The 18323-nt window shown below is 46.1% G+C and overlaps 1 protein-coding gene across 1 annotated transcript; it reads left to right on the forward strand.

The window, feature by feature from the left end:
• The first annotated feature begins 23 nt into the window (after nucleotides 1–23).
• LOC135809029 (arylsulfatase G-like) lies at nucleotides 24–10052 on the forward strand. Its single transcript, XM_065322289.1, has 3 exons — nucleotides 24–1035; nucleotides 5458–5797; nucleotides 8637–10052. Exons 1-3 carry the CDS (start codon nucleotides 606–608, stop codon nucleotides 9688–9690), a joined length of 1824 nt encoding a protein of 607 aa, XP_065178361.1. The 5' UTR covers nucleotides 24–605; the 3' UTR covers nucleotides 9691–10052.
• The last annotated feature ends 8271 nt before the right edge of the window (nucleotides 10053–18323 follow it).

An 18323-nucleotide genomic window follows, 5' to 3' on the forward strand; every position in this document is an offset into this window, starting at 1 on the left:
TCATAATGTCAATGCCAAAACTAGCTGGCAATAGCTTCATTATCGACAATAAAGTCTCGCGCCGCATTGGGACTTGTTCGAGTTCATAGCCTATACTAGTATGGCGCTAGGCGTAGGTACTTGGTATATCACTGTACCATTTGTACGTATGTCCCCTCCAAATAATTTCAAGACCCTATGCCTATGGTAGAGCGGACGACTCAGCGGCTGCTGCAGACTGAATTGTAGCTGTGTAGCGGTTAGTTCGTTTTCAGTACAAGTCATGATGCAAGTTAGCACCTAGTACCTACCAGCTCTAGCTTGCTAACGCCAAACGGCATGCCGTGGTCTTCCCTGACAGGCTGACTCTGTATCAGAATGCGACACGCTAGCAGCCCTGAAAATACTACCGTAATAATTATTTTCTACCACTATTACTGCAGTGCATGTACATGCACGTGGATTGGAGGTTGTTAGCTGCAATACACTATACAGCGATTACTTCAATTCAAGTACCAGCAAGGAAATCGTCGACTAATAAGTGAGCCTGCTGTTACTGGTACAGTCTCACGGGCCACAATAGTCACTCAATAGTAATAAACAAGTCGACAGTTGAGCAGTGAATTATGTCTGCTACCGTCAACTGCGTATTGTTTAGCGTGCTGCTGCATATGCTCAACATGTCAGTATGCACTATGTCTATGGGTCGTGTGGACAACACGGGAAAAGCCGTGCACCTGCAGAGCAGTCCACCAAACATGGTCGTTATGCTAGCTGATGACTTTGGCTGGGGAGATGTTGGAGCCTACTGGCCCAGCGCAACAGAGGATACACCCAATATAGACAAGCTAGCAGAAAGTGGAATTAAGCTGCTGGATTTCCATTCGGCAGCATCCGTCTGTGCGCCATCCAGAGCATCGCTACTGACCGGCCGAATAGGACTTCGCAATGGAGTGATTCGAAATTTCGAGCCAGCTTCTATTGGTGGCTTGCCCCTGGCAGAAGTTACGCTTGCTGAGCAATTGAAGGATGGAGATTACCAGACGGGCATGATAGGTACGAATCTCCCTGTTTTTCCCCCGTATTAGTTAGGGAGCACCTCATAAGTTTGCATTTTGGTAAAAGCAATGCATTTCGAATACGGACTGTGAATCGTTTGGCCCGGGCATCCGAACTTTATATGATCCACTTTGAATTGGTCTACAATTCTACAAGTATTAGGTGCCAATGCAACTGAGCTGCACGGTTGTGCAGAAAGAGACCTCAGACCTGCTTGAATCCTGCTGGTACGCACTCTTCTGAGTCACTAGAATGATGTAATCACAGAATTTCGCCGTGACAGCAACCCATCAGAGCTGCACACTCTGCCGGGGTTTCATGTGCTCTTTCAATGTGTTACTAGTGATTGAAAGTTGAGAAGCATGAGTGAAGTTCTAACAAAGATTTTCTAGTTTGTCCTCCACTAACAGCAATGTCGGAGCTGGCAACATGTAACACGTTAGAAGCTTTGTGCTAGTTCAAGGATGGGTTGCAGTACATCACGGAAAAGTAGTCGAATGACACCACTATTTATAGGTTAGTGCATGGCAGGGAGGGCCTTATGGCTTGTTAGTGCCCGGCAGGTTAGCCTGAGGGCCCGTAGTAACCTGAAGGGCACAAACAAGCCATTACAAGTAGGCCCGGCCTGCCATGCACTAACTATTTTAAAGGGGAACTCCGGTCCAAAATCACCCCCATTTTTTATTGCGGAATCCATTAGAGTATGTCGTAAGTGGTAGAATGGCGAAAACCAGAAGCTTCTACGACAAGGATAACATACCTAAATTACCAATTGCGATTTTCCATATTTGGCACGAGGGGGCCCCCGCCCACCCTGTGACGTAAAACGTTCTCAGTGACCTCCAAATTTTTTTATTCAAATGGTAGACCTGCAGAAATTTTGAAAAAGGTATTCACTGTTTTTTCTTCAATCAATAACCCTTGTACTAGTATTCATTCGATCATCATGTTGGAGGAAGAGGAGACCACGGGAGGTGTGGAGGTGGACGCCACTTCGGATTCAACAACACCGAGGCCTTTTAGGTTCGAGCCGAAGCGCGCATCAGCGTCTGCGAAACTGTCTACAAGTAATATTTCTGAGACTACAAAACAGATGAACGTGAAGAGAACGCTTTGGTTGCAAGTGCTCGCGTGAGAAGCACTGCTTGATGCCGTTGCGGACAATGCAGCATGATGTGGAGCGAGGTCGAGTCGACTTGTTGCTGGGAGGTTCCTGCAGCTTTCAGTAAACGCGGCGAGCAGGAAGGGCTGCAGTGCGTCATGCAGCACTCAGAGTTTGCTGTTGTTTGCCTGCAAAAATCAGTGCTCGAGGTGGCATTGCTTTCCTTCGAAGAATTTCGGGCAAGATGTGGACCGTGGTCAAACAGGTGAGGATTCACTGAATCGGTTTCATTATTTCCTTTCTTTCCATGTTTCATGTACCGGTACAAAGTACTAGTAGATGGGAAGTGTTGTGCAATGATTTTGTGTACAGTATTCAAATTCACCAACTTCCATCACACAATCATGAAGTTCTATTGCACCCATGCCAATATAATTATACTGGTACACGATGTCTTTCATTCATACTATTCCTAGCACTGTAAGTGTTTCAACTGTGTGTAAAAGTGATGTAAATTTGAAAAAAGGCCAAAGTGTCTTCAGTATAGTAGCCCATAGAAATATCAATTCGAATCCGAAACTATTTACACTGAAACTATTTACTTTTACACAATCATGAAGACACTCGTGGTATGTGTATCTAAATCTCTCCAACTGTTTTGTGCAGGATTTGGAGACATGTGGCGTATAGACAATACACATGGTTCACCCATGGATACTTTGGACGCAAGCAGCGGCGTGTGATACCGTCTTGCGTGGTATCGAAGATAAAGCAGCTGTACCAGAAGCCAATGCAGATGCACACTGGGGCTTTGAGGAAGCAGTTGGACATGATGATGATGATGATAATGCTTCTTGGCCTGGTTGACGTTCACATAATCATTGGTACATGTGCATGCAGAATGTAGAAAACAGTTGACAGACACGATTTATATAACTATTCTTGACTCGGGCAATATTTGTGTTTTCGGGTGGGCGCATGCTTTGCACCAATGCAGCTGCATGAACAATCTGGTAAAGTTGCCAGATACAATGGCACAAGACTGTACTGTGTTCGAGAGCATAGGGTTGTGCCGGTGCCGTTGCGAATGCCGAGAATGGTTGTATGCACATCGTTCAACAGGTCCTTCAAGAAGTTGCAGGACATTGTCGTGCAGCTTCTTGGCCACTTTGTGCTCTTGGTGTATTCCAGCCTGTACCTGAGCACACCCTCCTTGGTTTTGGCGTGCGCTCTCCCTATATTGGCATTGTGGGACAGACATGCCGACTGTACCCGTGCTCTCATGCCATTGTACGAAAAGTGGACACGTTTTTGTGCCCACTTCAGTATGACAGCATGGAAAATTTCCAGACTACAAATCATACTGTACCTTGTATTTGTGGCAGTGTAGCTGCAACCGGAAAGTAACGCAATGGAAACTTACAGATAAAGAGAACCGAAATAACACACATGATAACGTTCCATGTACATTACATCAATTCTCGACTTCACTGACTAGGATTTTGAGTAGAGGACTTTGAGTAGGACTGTACTCTGTAGTCGTTTAGAGCTACGTTCTGGACGGCACAAAATCATGCCGTTCACTTACCTCATCGTGCTCACGTTCCTGGAAGTAAATCGAGGATGGTCTGCTTTTGCTGGCAGCAGAGGTAGAGGAGCTACTAACTATTAGTATGACATGCACCGCCAAGTTCAGGATGGCAGAGACCCTGGCTTCAAGCGTCGCTGCTGCTTCTGCTTATAGCCACCAATGCTTTGTGCAAACTCTTGTTGGAAATCTCTTTCATAGCACATCTCAGTGAAATGCTCAGTGCAGACACGATTATTTTTCGTCGGAGAAAAATCCTTCCAACATACTCTCCATAGCCAAGCTGTCGTCAGGTTCGCGTCAGCCAGAGGAAAGCCATGCTACGACAGCCCGCAGGCGCCTCTTTCTTCGTGACATTGTTGCATCCAGAGACGCAGCAGCGAGTCGTGACAATAAATCGGGCATGGCACAGAACAACAAGCACTTCAACAATGGCCAAGGACTTTTCATTCTTGCTTCAAATAGTTCAATTATTTGAAAATTTCATCTGAGTGGACCGGGCTGAGAACGTTTTACGTCACAGGGTGGGAGGGGGCCCCCTCGTGCCAAATATGGAAAATTGCAATTGGTAATTTAGGTATGTTATCCTTGTCGTAGAAGCTTCCGGTTTTCGCCATTCTACCACTTACGACATACTCTAATGGATTCCGCAATAAAAAATGGGGGTGATTTTGGACCGGAGTTCCCCTTTAAAACGAGGGTACATGACATCGTATTATCTAGTTCCTTGCATTATGCCTGTGTGCCCTTACATGTATATTGGGTAGTTGGTGGTTTGTGTGCGGAGAGAATTGGTGTAGTACGAGTATGATAGAACAATTTCTTCTAGTAACTCAACAGCACTGAGTATATAAAAGGTGAATATGAGCAAATGAAAAGCTGGGCTCTTATTGTGAGCTTCATTCTTATTCATAGCTTGTGGAGCTATTTAGGGGCTTTGAGAGCTCCTTTTCGATACCTATTGAGTTCGCCGCATGATCTTGGGTTTTTATAGGGTTCTGCCAGCTGTGAACAAAGGAAAGTCGTACAGATGAATGAGTACGAGAGTAAAAAAACGTACACATTTCTGAAATGCACAACTGCAACCGCAGAACATGCAGCTCTGGCTCCGAGCGCCGCACCATCCCATGCCCAATCTGCTCTCGCGCACCGTACTACAATGCATACATTTTAAGTTGTACGCACCTGTTTAGAGTACATTCAGCGGGCTTTAAACTAATCCAAGGCCCTCGACGCGTCATCAAAGAGTAGTAAAATTACGATTAAGCGGGCTTTAAACTTTGATAAGCCTCGGGGCCCTTGGCGGAAATGTCGCTGATTGGTCGTTTCCTGGACAACGAGACAGACTTCGTTCTAGTATGCAATATTATACGCACGGGGTAGTGCAGGTTGATTCACATTCATTCACATTCAGAGGGCGATTTCTGAGTTTTTGTACTTCGAGTATGCGTTTCTAAGCACAGCTAACACTCTGGAAAATACGGAATATAATGATACATGCATCCTTTCATTTGTTCAATAACAAAACGATCTTTCAAATATCAAATGCTTGCGTTGTGACACCAAAGCGAGTACTTCAAGTAGTTCACTCTGTATATGCAAGTAACTTTATGTGTTGCGGCGGCGAACAATCCGACTATTAGATTGGTTGTGCGACGACCTACTCTGCCACTCAGTAACCACCATGTACTATGATTTGCTCATGATGTCGTTGTCCCTTTGCATGCAGGGAAATGGCACCTTGGCATGCATGGTCCATATCATCCACTGAAGAGAGGATTTGACTTCTACTATGGCCTGCCGTATAGCAATGACATGGGTTGTACAGACTATCCAGGCTATAACCTTCCCATGTGCAAGCCGTGTCCGCAGCTGCACAGGGATAGTTTTACAAGCCTAGCATATGCCGCACCGCTGAGTGATTCGATTGAGGGCAAAGAGAACATGGCCAGGATCAGTAATGCCACATCAGCACCTATCGATTGCGATCGTTGGAATGACTCGGTGCCACTCTTTGATGGGTACAACATTGTTGAACAGCCTGTAGACCTTCGTCAACTGGCGCAAAGGTAAATATACTCTCGTTGAAGTTTGTGTGTACCTAGCTTACTTAGGCTTATAATAAATTAACGCTCCTCAACATTTGTCTTGTTGAGCACTGTCGGTAGGCTGCTCTAGTGCTGCTGTTATAACGCATTGCCCTCTAGTTTTCGTAGTTAGAGCACTCTGGCGCTAGAGCAAGTTAATGTCTGTGGTGCCTCCTTTGCAACATGGCTGGTAGCCTGGCTTACTTAAAAGCTCGTAGCTGTACTGATGAGGCCTTTGTGGCCGGAGCAGCTTGCTGTCTACAGCATTGGGTTAATTATTAATTATCATTATTATGAGCTTCTCTGTGTGGGCATTGATGCAATGTAAGTATACACGGCATGCACAACTTTCGCATAAGTCTAATGGAATGAAGAATGAGGGAATGAGCGGGTTATAAAAGCAACGGTCACACATTCACTTGAGAATGTTGGAGCCTCTGAAGCGGCACCATAGGAGCAGAACTGAATAACACGGTACTACTTGAACTGCAGCAAGCAGAATTGCCGCTTTGGTGGAAACTCAAATCCACTGCCTCCAAAATTTGGAAAGTGGAACCATCATTTCTGAGGTTTCGGTTAGGCAGAAAGCACCTCAGTGCTGTGGCATTCTGTTGTATGGCATGTGGAGTCTCTACGACCAAGCTGTATGCATATGGTGTGTACACTGAGTATGCTAGTATGCAATAGTGGAACTGAGACATACATAGTGCACGTGGATTTACCGTACCGAAACACCACTATCCACTTTGCTCTCCTTTTTGTCAATAAAGGTGGAATCCTGATAATTCGAATATGGCTTAATTAGAACATACTGCTTAATTAGAAGTTTCTTCCGGGGCCTATTTCTGTCAATACGAATTTCACATAACAATTTCTGATAACTGGAACCGTGCCTCGAATTGGGTATGTCCGGTTTATTATACAGGTCTACAACGGGTAGTGATTTGGTCGGGTAACGGGTTCGGGGTTTTTTATCCGGGTAGCACGGGTACCCTATCGGGTATTTTTTGACACCGCTTGTGGTGTGAGTGTGCACTTGCACTACATAGAAAATGTACAGTAAGCACGTAGCCGTGCTGGTTACATGCACCGTTGCAAAAACACCGTACTCCAACTACCCGATCGGGTTCTCAGGAGCAAATTGCTACTCTACTACCCGATCAAATTACGGGTAGCACGGGTACCCTACTACTCGTTGACACCCCTAATTAGAAGCCCCACGGAACCCACTTAAATAGATAATGTGGAATTTGTGCTGATAATTCGAAGTTAGCAAAGCATAAAATTAGAAGTTCATTTTATTTCCTGCAAATCAGTTTGGCTTGCATGCGCAAGCAGTTCAATGTCCACTAAATCTGTGTCTCTAAGGTGCATAGTGCAACTCTGCGTGTCAATGCGAGCATTTTTGACATACCGTAAAAAAAATGGTCCGTTATGTCGCATATAAAAGCCGTGCTTATTCAGTCTGTAGAAGCCGATGTCAGTGCTTAGTGCTAGGCTTCTATTCAAGTCAGGCTTCTATTTGAAACACGCATCTCTATGTACATGTCATGTCAATACTAAAACCAGGCTTATGTGCTGACAGGGTGCCTTTTAAAAATCATGCTTGTATTCAAAATAGGCTTCTATACGAGACAGGCTTTTATACAAGACCCAACTGCACATAAAATCGGTTGTGGCGACAAACGCGATTAGGCCGGCTGCAGGGACACCGTAATGTCGCACCCGCCCCAGCACCATTCAAACATTTCCCTTTGGCAGTTCACGGTACGGACTTCAAGAATAAATAATGCCCTGCGTAATGCGTACCAGGGGAAGGCTAGACAGCATGTCTCCAGACATCAATAGGCATTGTATGAAAAGCCAGTCGATAGCACTAAAGAGCGAAAGCCTTTTCAAAGTTCGGTTTGACTCGCGCACCGGGCCCGAGCTGGCAGCACAAACAAACGCCGGGCACGAGTTGGCAGCACAAACAAACGCCGTACACACGAATACCGTTGGGCCAACGGATGGCCACAACCATCAAAAATAGGAACAAACCCATCCACGGCTTCTTTCTCTTGCTAGCTGTGCTGCTGCGCGCATCCAACTGTTTTGCAATTTCTCCCTCCCACCCACGCCTCCTGAAATTTATATCGCTCTACACTCCTAGGCTCCTATGTCTCACAATGAGTGCCACTCAGCATGTTGGTACTCCAAGCTACATGTACAATCATGTATTTGCATAATTTGATCTGTCCTCGCTCACTATTCTTGACAAATTCAATTGCAATGAAGCGCCGGTGGCCGGCGGCTTGGTCTGATTCCTAGCTTGTTGGTAACCGGCTTGAGATTTTCAAGGTTGCTATGACAACGTGCAGTCATGCGCAGGGCCACCCAACATGCATTTGGGGGCCCAGGAAAGACAGAAACGCGTTGCTAGGCAACAGCAAAAGCGCTAGGCGAGTATCACGCTACTGAATAATTGTCTTGCAAGACGTTAATTATTCATGGCTGAGGATTCATCTGCATCACGTGGATTTATCTTACTCTGTGCCAAAATGGCTTAAAAAAGAAAAGCGAAAAAAAGCATGTCTGGGGTTGCGAACACCTAGTACCTACCCTACAGCCATACTAGGCATGCATAATAAAAATATAAAAATTAAAAGCCTCCCGTCCGCCCCGATTTCTCGGAAAAATCCGAAGGCTGACGCTATATAGTTTACATGGCCTAATTAGAATGTCCGGATAATTAGAAGTTTTTTTCCCTGGCATTTCAGTGGGGTTCGAATTGTGATGATTCCACCTGTATCTCCTTTTCTGTTCATGTTCATTCTTGCAGGTATGAAGAAAGTACAGAACGTTTTCTGGACAAACTTGACACGAAACGGCCATTCCTCCTCTATGTTGCTTTTGCACATATGCATGTTCCTCAGCAACACAGCGACGACTTCATCAATTCCTCCAAAAAAGGTACCGTGTTTGCAGACACTCTGCGAGAGATGGATCACCTTGTCGGTGAAATCATGAGTCGTCTTGCTGAGAAAAACTTCACCAATAACACACTTGTTTGGTTCACTGGAGACAATGGACCTTGGGATAGGAAGTGTAATTTAACTGGAAGTTCTGGACCATTCGTTGGACAATGGCAACAGTCTGCTAATGGTGGCGGTGGTGGTGCAACAATGAAAACGACAACATGGGAAGGTGGACACCGTGAAGTTGGAATTGTGTCTTGGCCAGGACATATACAAGCTGGTAGTGTTAGCAATGCATTGACCAGTACACTGGACATCATGCCAACACTCATCGCTTTAGCAGGCCTAAAATTACCAGATGATCGGCAATATGATGGACTTGACATAAGCAATCTGCTACTGAGCGAGAGTACGCTAGTTGGTGCAAGCTCCGACACACTGAGTGCATCATGGATTCACAACCTAACTTATCCCAAGTACAGGATCGACAATGGTGGCATGATTGTTCAACAACATTCATTCCAAGTTGACAGACATAGAAATGACTTTGGACACGATCACTTGTTTCACCCAAACTCAGGAGTGGGGAAGCACGGCCTGTTACAAACTGTTCGACTTGGCCAATACAAGGTGCGCTATATTCTAGGGAGTTCTCTAGATTGTCTTGGCAGATCTGTACCAACTTCTATGCTTGAAACACCTCAACTCTTTGACTTAGCAGTGGACCCAGCTGAAAGTTCTCCGCTGAATGTCACTGAACATACGGCTATAATAATGAAAGCCAAGCTACTTCTTTCCACTATCATGTATAACATATCAGTTGATAAAACAAGTAGGGCAGATTTTAGTCTGGACCAGTCAATTCGACCTTGCTGTGATGCCAAGAACCCAGTTTGTCGCTGTACAACCTCAACATGAACTTGAACTGCATAAGCACAGCTTGGCTGATCAAGTGAACATGGTACATTTACACGTTTTCAGTATTCTTAGACATCAGTTTCACGTGTGCTTTCTTTACCCTCTTATTTTAGACCACAACAGAAACGGGCCCAATCATCAACAGTGCTGCCTAACTGTCCGACTTGCCGGGCACTGAAAATTCAGCTTCCATCCATAAACCGGTCTGAGAGAGAACCTCTCCTCTTTCGACAAGGGCCCAGTCACCGGTTGTGGTTCCGTTGTTGCTCCAAAAAAAGTTGCTCAGAATGCCTGCTATGGTACCGATGTCCTAACAGACACTGGGATAATAGAGGGTCATAACATTGGGGACTCAACGTAAAGGTCTATTGCAAGCGCGTGCGTGTGTGTGTGCTCAGTGCTTGGAGCATTGCTTGCCTATACTAGCTATAAGGAAGGTCCCTAGTTTGAGTCCACGGGCAACAGTGACTGAGTCCGTTTTTTCTTCAGACTTTTTCCATTTTCAGTCCCTCCGTTGTGAAGTACATATAATTATCATGATAACATTTAAAAGAAATAGTGGTTGCGACTTCGGCTATGATTTGCAAGAAAGAGTTCGCTCCCCACACCGGAGCTTTATTATTCCCTGCGCATTACAATTACTAACTTCCGGACTGAATTGAAGTCCGCCCATGCAGAATCTACGGATAGCACTGTGACTGGTACAAATCAAGCAAATATGGGCGTCCTGGCATGCGAGGTGTCCGGTAGACCAAAGTACATAGCTCCAGTGTCCGGATAATGGTACATGTATGAGCCAGGGGTGTCAGAAGGACTATATTGGTACGACCATGAAAAGGTCCGGGGTCTGGGGGCCCTCCCCGGGAAAGTTTCAGGAAAATTGGGCCCATATTTCATTGCTTCAGAAATCACAGGATAAATTTATTGGTGCGGATTGGGCCGCACGTGTCGCGCCGGTTCTGCCGCCCCTGTGAGTGTACAGTAGTACCTTGACTACAAGATACAGTTTTACGGCCCTTGCGTGTACAGTACATGTACAATGAAGAGTAAGTAAGTTACTCTTGGGCTTGGTACAATGTATGTCAGCAGCTATCTGAGCACTTTTGGGCAAGCTAGCTGTTTTGAAGGAGCATTCTGAAAATCCATATTCAGTGTACAGTTTTAAGTACACTGAATATGGATCAAGTTACTGTAGTATTTAAAAATACTACAGTGCTGCTGCCCAATTAAATCCAGTCGAATCACTCAAGTAGTAGGCGCCGGGCGTTGGGCAGCCGCCTAGACCTGCGAACACTGGACTGCAAAATGGTGCAAGGCGCAAACTTGATTCACGCGGCCGGATTTCATTGAGCAGCACTGTAAGCCAGAATAATGATTTAACCAACGTGGACTAAGACCAAGAGTATATAACCCCACCCCAAGAGTGTGCAGCTCTGCATATATTATGGGGTCTCCGACGCGAAAACTCACATCACGTGTCTCAGGTACGTTCGTACTACGTACCAACGAAGGATAGCGTGCGCGCAATCCGAATATCTGCCATGATCATGCTGGGGATTTGCATACCCGCAGTGAGTTTCTGTCAGATAAGTAGTGTTTTTTTACTCCGCTGCTTGCTAAACTGAACGGGCTGGATCATGGAAACGTACAACTGCGACACTACACCGCGTGATGTGAGTTTTCGCCGTTGGCGACTCGGCGTACCCCATAGAAAGGGTGTCAAGAGTTGCACTCTTGTGTGTGTGTGTGGGGGGGGGGGGGGGGGGTTACTCTTGCTAAGGCTGTCATCACACCATGGTACAAAGCGCTGCGTCTACACTGGTCTACGTCCACGTAAGGAGTTTTTGGTCGGTTGTCATGATGATCCGTATACGGGGTGGAAACGGGAGCAGGGGAAACGGGAGACGTGGACGTGGTATGGAGAGGGGGGCCGGGGGTATACGACTTTTTGTATGAACGTGCGTATCTCCCCCAGCCTTTTTCCGAGCGACCCTGTACTTCGATGTACGTGGGTTCAAATTTCTCCACAAAACCTGACTGCGTGTACCAGGCTGTCCCCGGGGAAAATTGCGATTCCGCGGCCGCGTTTTTTTCCGCGTTTTTTTGCGATATTTTAAAAGACCGCGTTTTCCGCGATTTTCCCGCGTTTTTTGAACTTTTTTGTTGCACTACACGTACACACAGTGCACTGTTCGGTCAGCAACGTCTCATCGTGGCGACTTTTTACTCAAATATGACGAGTGCTTACACCAGAGACTTGTAACTGATTGATTTCACTCCATACTCACTGAAAATTGCCGCACATCAATATTATTCACCGCATATTTACCGCACATTTACCGCAAATTCACCGCAAATTATGCCATATTATGCCGCGTTTTTCCCCGCGTTTTTTGCGATTTTTTCCGCAATTTTCCCCGGGGACAGACCAGGGGTGTACGCGTCAAGAACTGTGCCTGTCTGATGACACGACCATCCGTTTTGTTTTTTTCACCATAGACGTAGACGTAAACGGGAGTCGGAGAACGTGGTGTGATGACGGCCTAAGGCTGCGTTTACACGACAACGCACGGCCAGTTTTCCGTTTTCAGTCCCGCATTTCTTTTTTCGTTTTCGTACGTTTACACGATCAAAGCCGATCCGAGGTGGTCTCCGTTTGTACCGTTTTCAAGCGTCTACACGAGAGCAAAGGATCCGCCAAAGTTCGTCATGTGCCAAGTGTTGCCGTGGAAGCACCAATCACACTCAAGTAATGGTTGAAAACAGGCACACGACAACACACGTCACATGACAAAAATTGTAAAAACAATTTTTTGGATTGTCGGATCCGTGTAAACGGCCGAAAACGAAACAAACGTGACGGAAAACGAGGCCAGCACACCGTTTCGACTGTTTACACACCCAAATTTATCCGGCAGAACATTTCCGTTTTCAAATTCTTCCACCTTGGCCAGCGTTTTGGTTTTCTTCCGTTTTGGTGTACAACTTTTACGTTTTGCTCCGCGTACCGTGTAAATGAACCATGGATCCGAAAGGATTTCGTTGCGTTTTCGCCCCCAGCGTTGTCGTGTAAACGCAGCCTAAGACTACATGTACAATGTAGTAAGAGTGGCATGTACCATGTGTACGAGTAGGGGTGAAAGTTGGCACTGGGATTCCGAGTTTGAGTACTCGAATTTTCTCAGAGTGAATATTCGAGTATTGTTGATATCCTAAAAATCGCACACCCTGATTGAACCAATTGGTAGTCTTTTTCTCGAGTGTATTGGTTGGTGGGTCATTTGGGCTCTCTCTACACGTGTACAGGCAAATGTTCACCGGTCACCACACACTCTGCACACCAATATCTGCTGACTGATGCTCTGAAACTGCAGACTTCTGTGGTAAATGCATGTACCATGTATGGGCGAGTACTCTGATTTATTCCGAGTACGATTATACTTGAAAAATCCAAACGAATATTCGACTATTTGGTATAATTGTTTCACCCCTAGTTAAATGCAATGCTTTGCACATGGCTAAACAAAACCAGAGTGTTTATAATTTCATATTCATACCATGCTGGCATGTGATGATGACCCCAATAGAGAATTGAAGAAAGTTTGTATGACTTAAGTACAGAACTACACGTATAACAGAACCAACATATGCGATTATGACAGTAAAAGTTGGCAGTGCCTTTCTTGAAGAAGCTACTATCGTGTAATTTCAAGGTCTATTTACATCATCACATTGGTGGAAACTATGATGGTCGATCACTACTGCAAGAAAATCCTAAACCTAAACTAGAGTAAAATATCACAACATGTACACATAATTATCTCAAACACATAAGACAATCAATAACTACACGACCTGCAAGTTCCTGGGGAGTCTGTCGCAAGTTACCCTCCACACAGACACACACACACACAGACACACACACACACAGAGACACACACACACACACACACACAGACACACCTCAGACATGCCCATCGCGGAAGCGATGATAGCGAACAGCTATGTTAGACATAGCAACTTACACACACACACACACACACACACACACACACACACACACACACACACACACACACACACACACACGTGCTATATTGCAGTAGACAGACATGAAGGGCCAAAGTCAATAGGAAGTGGGTTCATTTCTTCTAGACCTTGCCAGCCATATCGTCAAGAACTTCCAGCAATTTGTGCAGCTGTCTTTGAGTATAGACACTGCGGTCCAGTGACTTCTTAACACAGGACACAAGCCGCAACAGAAGTGAAGGCTCGAGGGCAAGGGGAAGTAGCTGCAGTAATTTGCTCCCGCTAGTTGCAAAGCGCGATGGGACAGCAGACAAAACACCACCCAGATACTTGCCAGCTGTTTCTGGAGACCCAAATGGCTTTACGCTATGAGTGAGTGTGACAACTACTTCCATCAACTCAGCACCACTGCAAGCCAGACCATACCACAGCATGGCATCTTCAATAGAACAGACCTCGCTTCCCCGTCTTCCATGTTTCAAATGGTCCTTATTCGCATTAATACGTTGGCAGCACGTCTTCACAATACCGGTACTTTCTGGCCCGTTATTATATGCAATCCATGCCAAACACACCGTCCGCTGTGTAGCACCAGAAGAAGTGTGATCAGCTCTCATCATTTCAGTTTTCATTTCTTCTTCTGAAAGGACACCACCGGTAGCGGCGTAGGCGAATAAATGACTGTGTGTGTTGTGGCCTTTCTCATATAAGTACTGATCAGTTAGAAAAGCATTCAGGAGATCACAGCGGGCAGTCCGGGGTCCAAACGACAAACACTGGACAAATTGCTTTGCAACTCGAACATCCAGCCTCTTGTTGTCCAGGAAGTCTAGTGACCAGACATCAGGTGGGCATAACTGACGGAAAAAAGCTAGATGAGATAACCATCTAGCAATGTCACCGGGTTCACGTTCTCCAATCTCTGTGAAGATCAAAGAGAATAGGTCTACAGCAATATGGCGATCATGAAACGCTTCCTTCGGAGAGCGAACCACTTCCTTGATCAGCTGGGGCAGCAGATCAGGATAGTTGCAAACTATAGATGTTAGCAGATCATGATGCTCGGGATGAGACCAGGACTTTGGCCATACGTTCAGCTCTAGCTGTAACAATGTTTCGCTAAGAAGAGCACCCTTTCCAGAATCCCAGAGACGAATCAAAGGATCAAGACCCTGTTCCTTGCCATCACTCACGACAGACACCCGTCCGATTGGGCGTTTCTTTACGGGCCGACTTCTTTTCGTTGACTTGAGAGCGGAATTCATTCCCTCCTTCTTGCATCGTGAATCTTCTAGATGGTCTAGATGGTCTTGTATGAGAAAACGAGAAGTATAGCGCCCTCCAATGAAAGTTCTAACTGCTCGACAACTAAACATATCCAGAAAATGGCCCGCCTTCTCACAAAATACTGTACTAAGGTCTGCAGGATTTGAATAAAAGAATTGTAAAAATAGCAAGCTGGTTTCAACCAGGTATTTTACGACTCCCTGGTTTCAACGTTTGCGACGCTTGCCTTTGCTTGGCAATTGGAAGCATTGATTGAAACAGTAAAGTTTAAAAGTTAATAATTATCACCTGTGAGTGCTAAATTATAAACACACCGCACAGCTAAAAAGATGATTATTTTTTGAACCAGACATGTAGCTCGTTGTAACGTTGATCTACTTGCGCAAAATTAATTTTGGACCCGGGAGTACTAAAAACTGCTCGCAGGCTAGGCCAGGGTGCTCAGTTTCGCTCTATCCGATCGAGTAAGGCTTCCAGAAAGGCCCTCTGGTGCGCGGCCTGCGGTGCCATAATATACCTCGCTAGCGCTGGACGTATAATAACCAGATAACAAGAGTACATAAAAAATGGTTTATGTATGTGTGATCTTGATAGCTGCAATTTTTTAATCAGGGAGTCGTCAAATATTTGACGACTCCCTGGTTGCCGCGATCCAAGTGCAGCTAACAGCCGCGTGGTATATAACATGTACAAATACAGTGATGGCTTGAAAGTGCTACGTCACAGCATAGCAACAATTATTTCAAAATTTCAAAAATTGGATCCACTTATAGGCGATTCACACGACAGGCAAATCCACGTTTGTCAAGTGCCCGCAGGAAGTGAAACGTGAGGCCGCAGTTCACACGGCCGCGGGTGGCGGCCAGAGCTCCCGCGAGTATCCGGTGAGTATACGGCGTTACTGTGGTGATTTGGAATGAGTACCCAAAAACAAAGGCCAAACAACCAGGGCTCAAGACTACCGTACCATAGTATGACCTCACAGCCTCATAACTGTAAAAGTGCCCGCAGATGAGTGCATCCGCGGGCAAAAAGGCCATGGACACTTTTGATTCCCGCGGGCAAATTTTGGTCACCCGCAGGAATATCTCCATGGTGACTTTCCTGGTCAGACTGCGGCAAGTTTTGGTTGCCTGACGAAAAAAGAACAGCGTCCACATGTGGGGAGAGTGAAAATTCAAACTTCATTGCGAGCGTCAAGTGGTAATCTCCACGAACGACGTCAAATTCCTTCACCCTGGGGATCGCCAACACCTTCAGTGCAATCCTTGCAACCATCTTTATGAGTTTTGTTGTTGTCCGTGGCCAATTAGCTCCTCGATATCGAGATGAAAAAATCAGTGATTATCAGCGTCAATGGCGCATCAGCGTCAAATCCTGTTTGGAGCGGAAAAGCGTGGTTCGTTCTTGCTTTTTTTTGGAGCGTCAACTCTCGCTTTTGCCGCTCTGGCGGCAAGTTACTATGGAGATTCGGATTATAATCCTAGATTTCGATTTTGCCGCAGTCTGACCAGGCCCTAAAATAATTCCTTAGCCATAGCCCCTTGCTGCTTGTGAGCACATGTTTCGCAGTGCACTAGTACAGTGAGTAGTGGCCACTGGCCACTCGTCAAGATGGCGGCAAATCCGAGAGTACAAAAATTTCGACTCTGCCTATGTGCGCGGCGGATGCGAATCTCGCACGTGCATGCAAAATCTAGCCTTAGTTCTGAAGTAATTAGTTAGTTCTGCAGAGCTGGGTAGAGCAAGTGTGTAGCCATGCCAGTGCAGGAACGACGACCTTTTCCGAGAGAGAATGTGGCTCTTTTCATCCCAACATTTTACTCGCCACGCTCTCCCTCCCAGCTTATTGATACGAGTATGTGCTACCGAGTAGAAGTCTCCATCTTCAGAGTAGGCCTGGCAGAATCGCAAGGTTGAAATACTTGCTCACTTGGTTTTTTGGTCCTTTGAGGTGTTGATGTGATTGTTGTGTACAACTCGAAGTGACAAACTTGAGACCCCCGCGCCACAAAGTTTCGTTTGGCTGTTCAATGAAAGGACGTATGGAAGCAGGGATAAAAACTATCGTGGCTGCCGGCAAAACTCTTAGTAATGTAATAAACGGGGGTGTGACTTTGGTAATTCCAAGGAGAATGTACGCACGGCCATTCCACAACGAAGACGAAACTACGAGCTCAAAAACACGCCGATTTTCAAACAAACGACGCAGGAAAGAAGACATGGCCGCAGTGTTCCCGTGTGGCCTTCAAAACACCTAATTTTACTTCGATAGCGGCTGGTTCAGGGCAAATTCAGGCCCAATTTGTGCGCTAGAGCAACTTACGCAATACATGGATAGCGCCAGTCACATGGAATCCCTCCCTGCAGTTCAGTTTGCGTACCGCAAAAACCACTCCTGCGACGATCTTCTCGCTCTGGTGGCAAATGATTGGAGTCAAAGTCTAGACCAGAACGAGTATGTAGCTGCAGCTTTCCTCGACATGTCCAAAGCCTTCGACACTGTCAACCACAGTTTGCTCCTCCAAGAACTGTTCGAGATTGGTGTGGGAGGGGTCGCACTGCGTTGGTTCGCATCATACCTTACTGACCGGCAGCAGAGAGTTGTCACCAAGTCTAGCAGAGGTGCCTGTTATTCTGCCTCCAGAGGTGTACCTCAAGGATCTATCCTTGGACCTGTCTTGTTCAATCTTGCTGTCCGCAAACTGCCAGAGTGTGTTGCTAGTACCAAGGTCCGTCAGTTTGCTGACGACGTTTCTGTCTACAAATCCGGAAGGGATCCACAGAAGCTCACTGCAGACTTGGCCAGAGACGTTCTGTCAATCCGCAACTTCCTCCGGGACCACGGCCTTAAACTCAACGCGGAAAAGACACAGTTCATCATATTCCGCCCAAAGTCCAAGGCGGTCCCAGCTAATCTCCAATTGTCAATTGACAGCACTAGCATTCCGCCTTCAGCCACCATCAAATACCTTGGCCTCCTGTTCGATGAGCATCTTACGTACCGAGATCACATCACGCTCCTGGAACGCAAGATAGGCGCTAAACTCGCTGTGTTCAGGAAAATCAAACACAATCTAACACCTGCTGCTAAACGAGTCTTCTACTGTTCCTTCATTCAAGCCCAACTTGAATACGGCTCTAATGCATTTGCGCACAGCCTCCAAGTCTCGCAAATGGACCGCATTACTCGCATCTCCAACCGTGCTGTTCGGATTGTCTTCGGCTACCCGAAGTACTACGATGCTTCTCTTGTTCTAGCTAGGAACTATCTCGCTGCTATCTCCCTTAGATATCAATTTCGCCTGTTTGTACTG

The sequence above is a fragment of the Sycon ciliatum genome, chromosome 2 (genome assembly GCF_964019385.1).
Source record: "Sycon ciliatum chromosome 2, ocSycCili1.1, whole genome shotgun sequence".
Classification (NCBI taxonomy): domain Eukaryota; kingdom Metazoa; phylum Porifera; class Calcarea; order Leucosolenida; family Sycettidae; genus Sycon; species Sycon ciliatum.

Bases quoted from the DNA above. Each gene is read 5' to 3' on its own strand.
- LOC135809029 (XM_065322289.1), top strand. From the start codon at position 606: ATGTCTGCTACCGTCAACTGCGTATTGTTTAGCGTGCTGCTGCATATG. The intron at 1,036-5,457 runs GTACGAATCTCC...CTTTGCATGCAG, and splicing joins TTACCAGACGGGCATGATAG to GGAAATGGCACCTTGGCATG. The intron at 5,798-8,636 runs GTAAATATACTC...TCATTCTTGCAG, and splicing joins CTTCGTCAACTGGCGCAAAG to GTATGAAGAAAGTACAGAAC.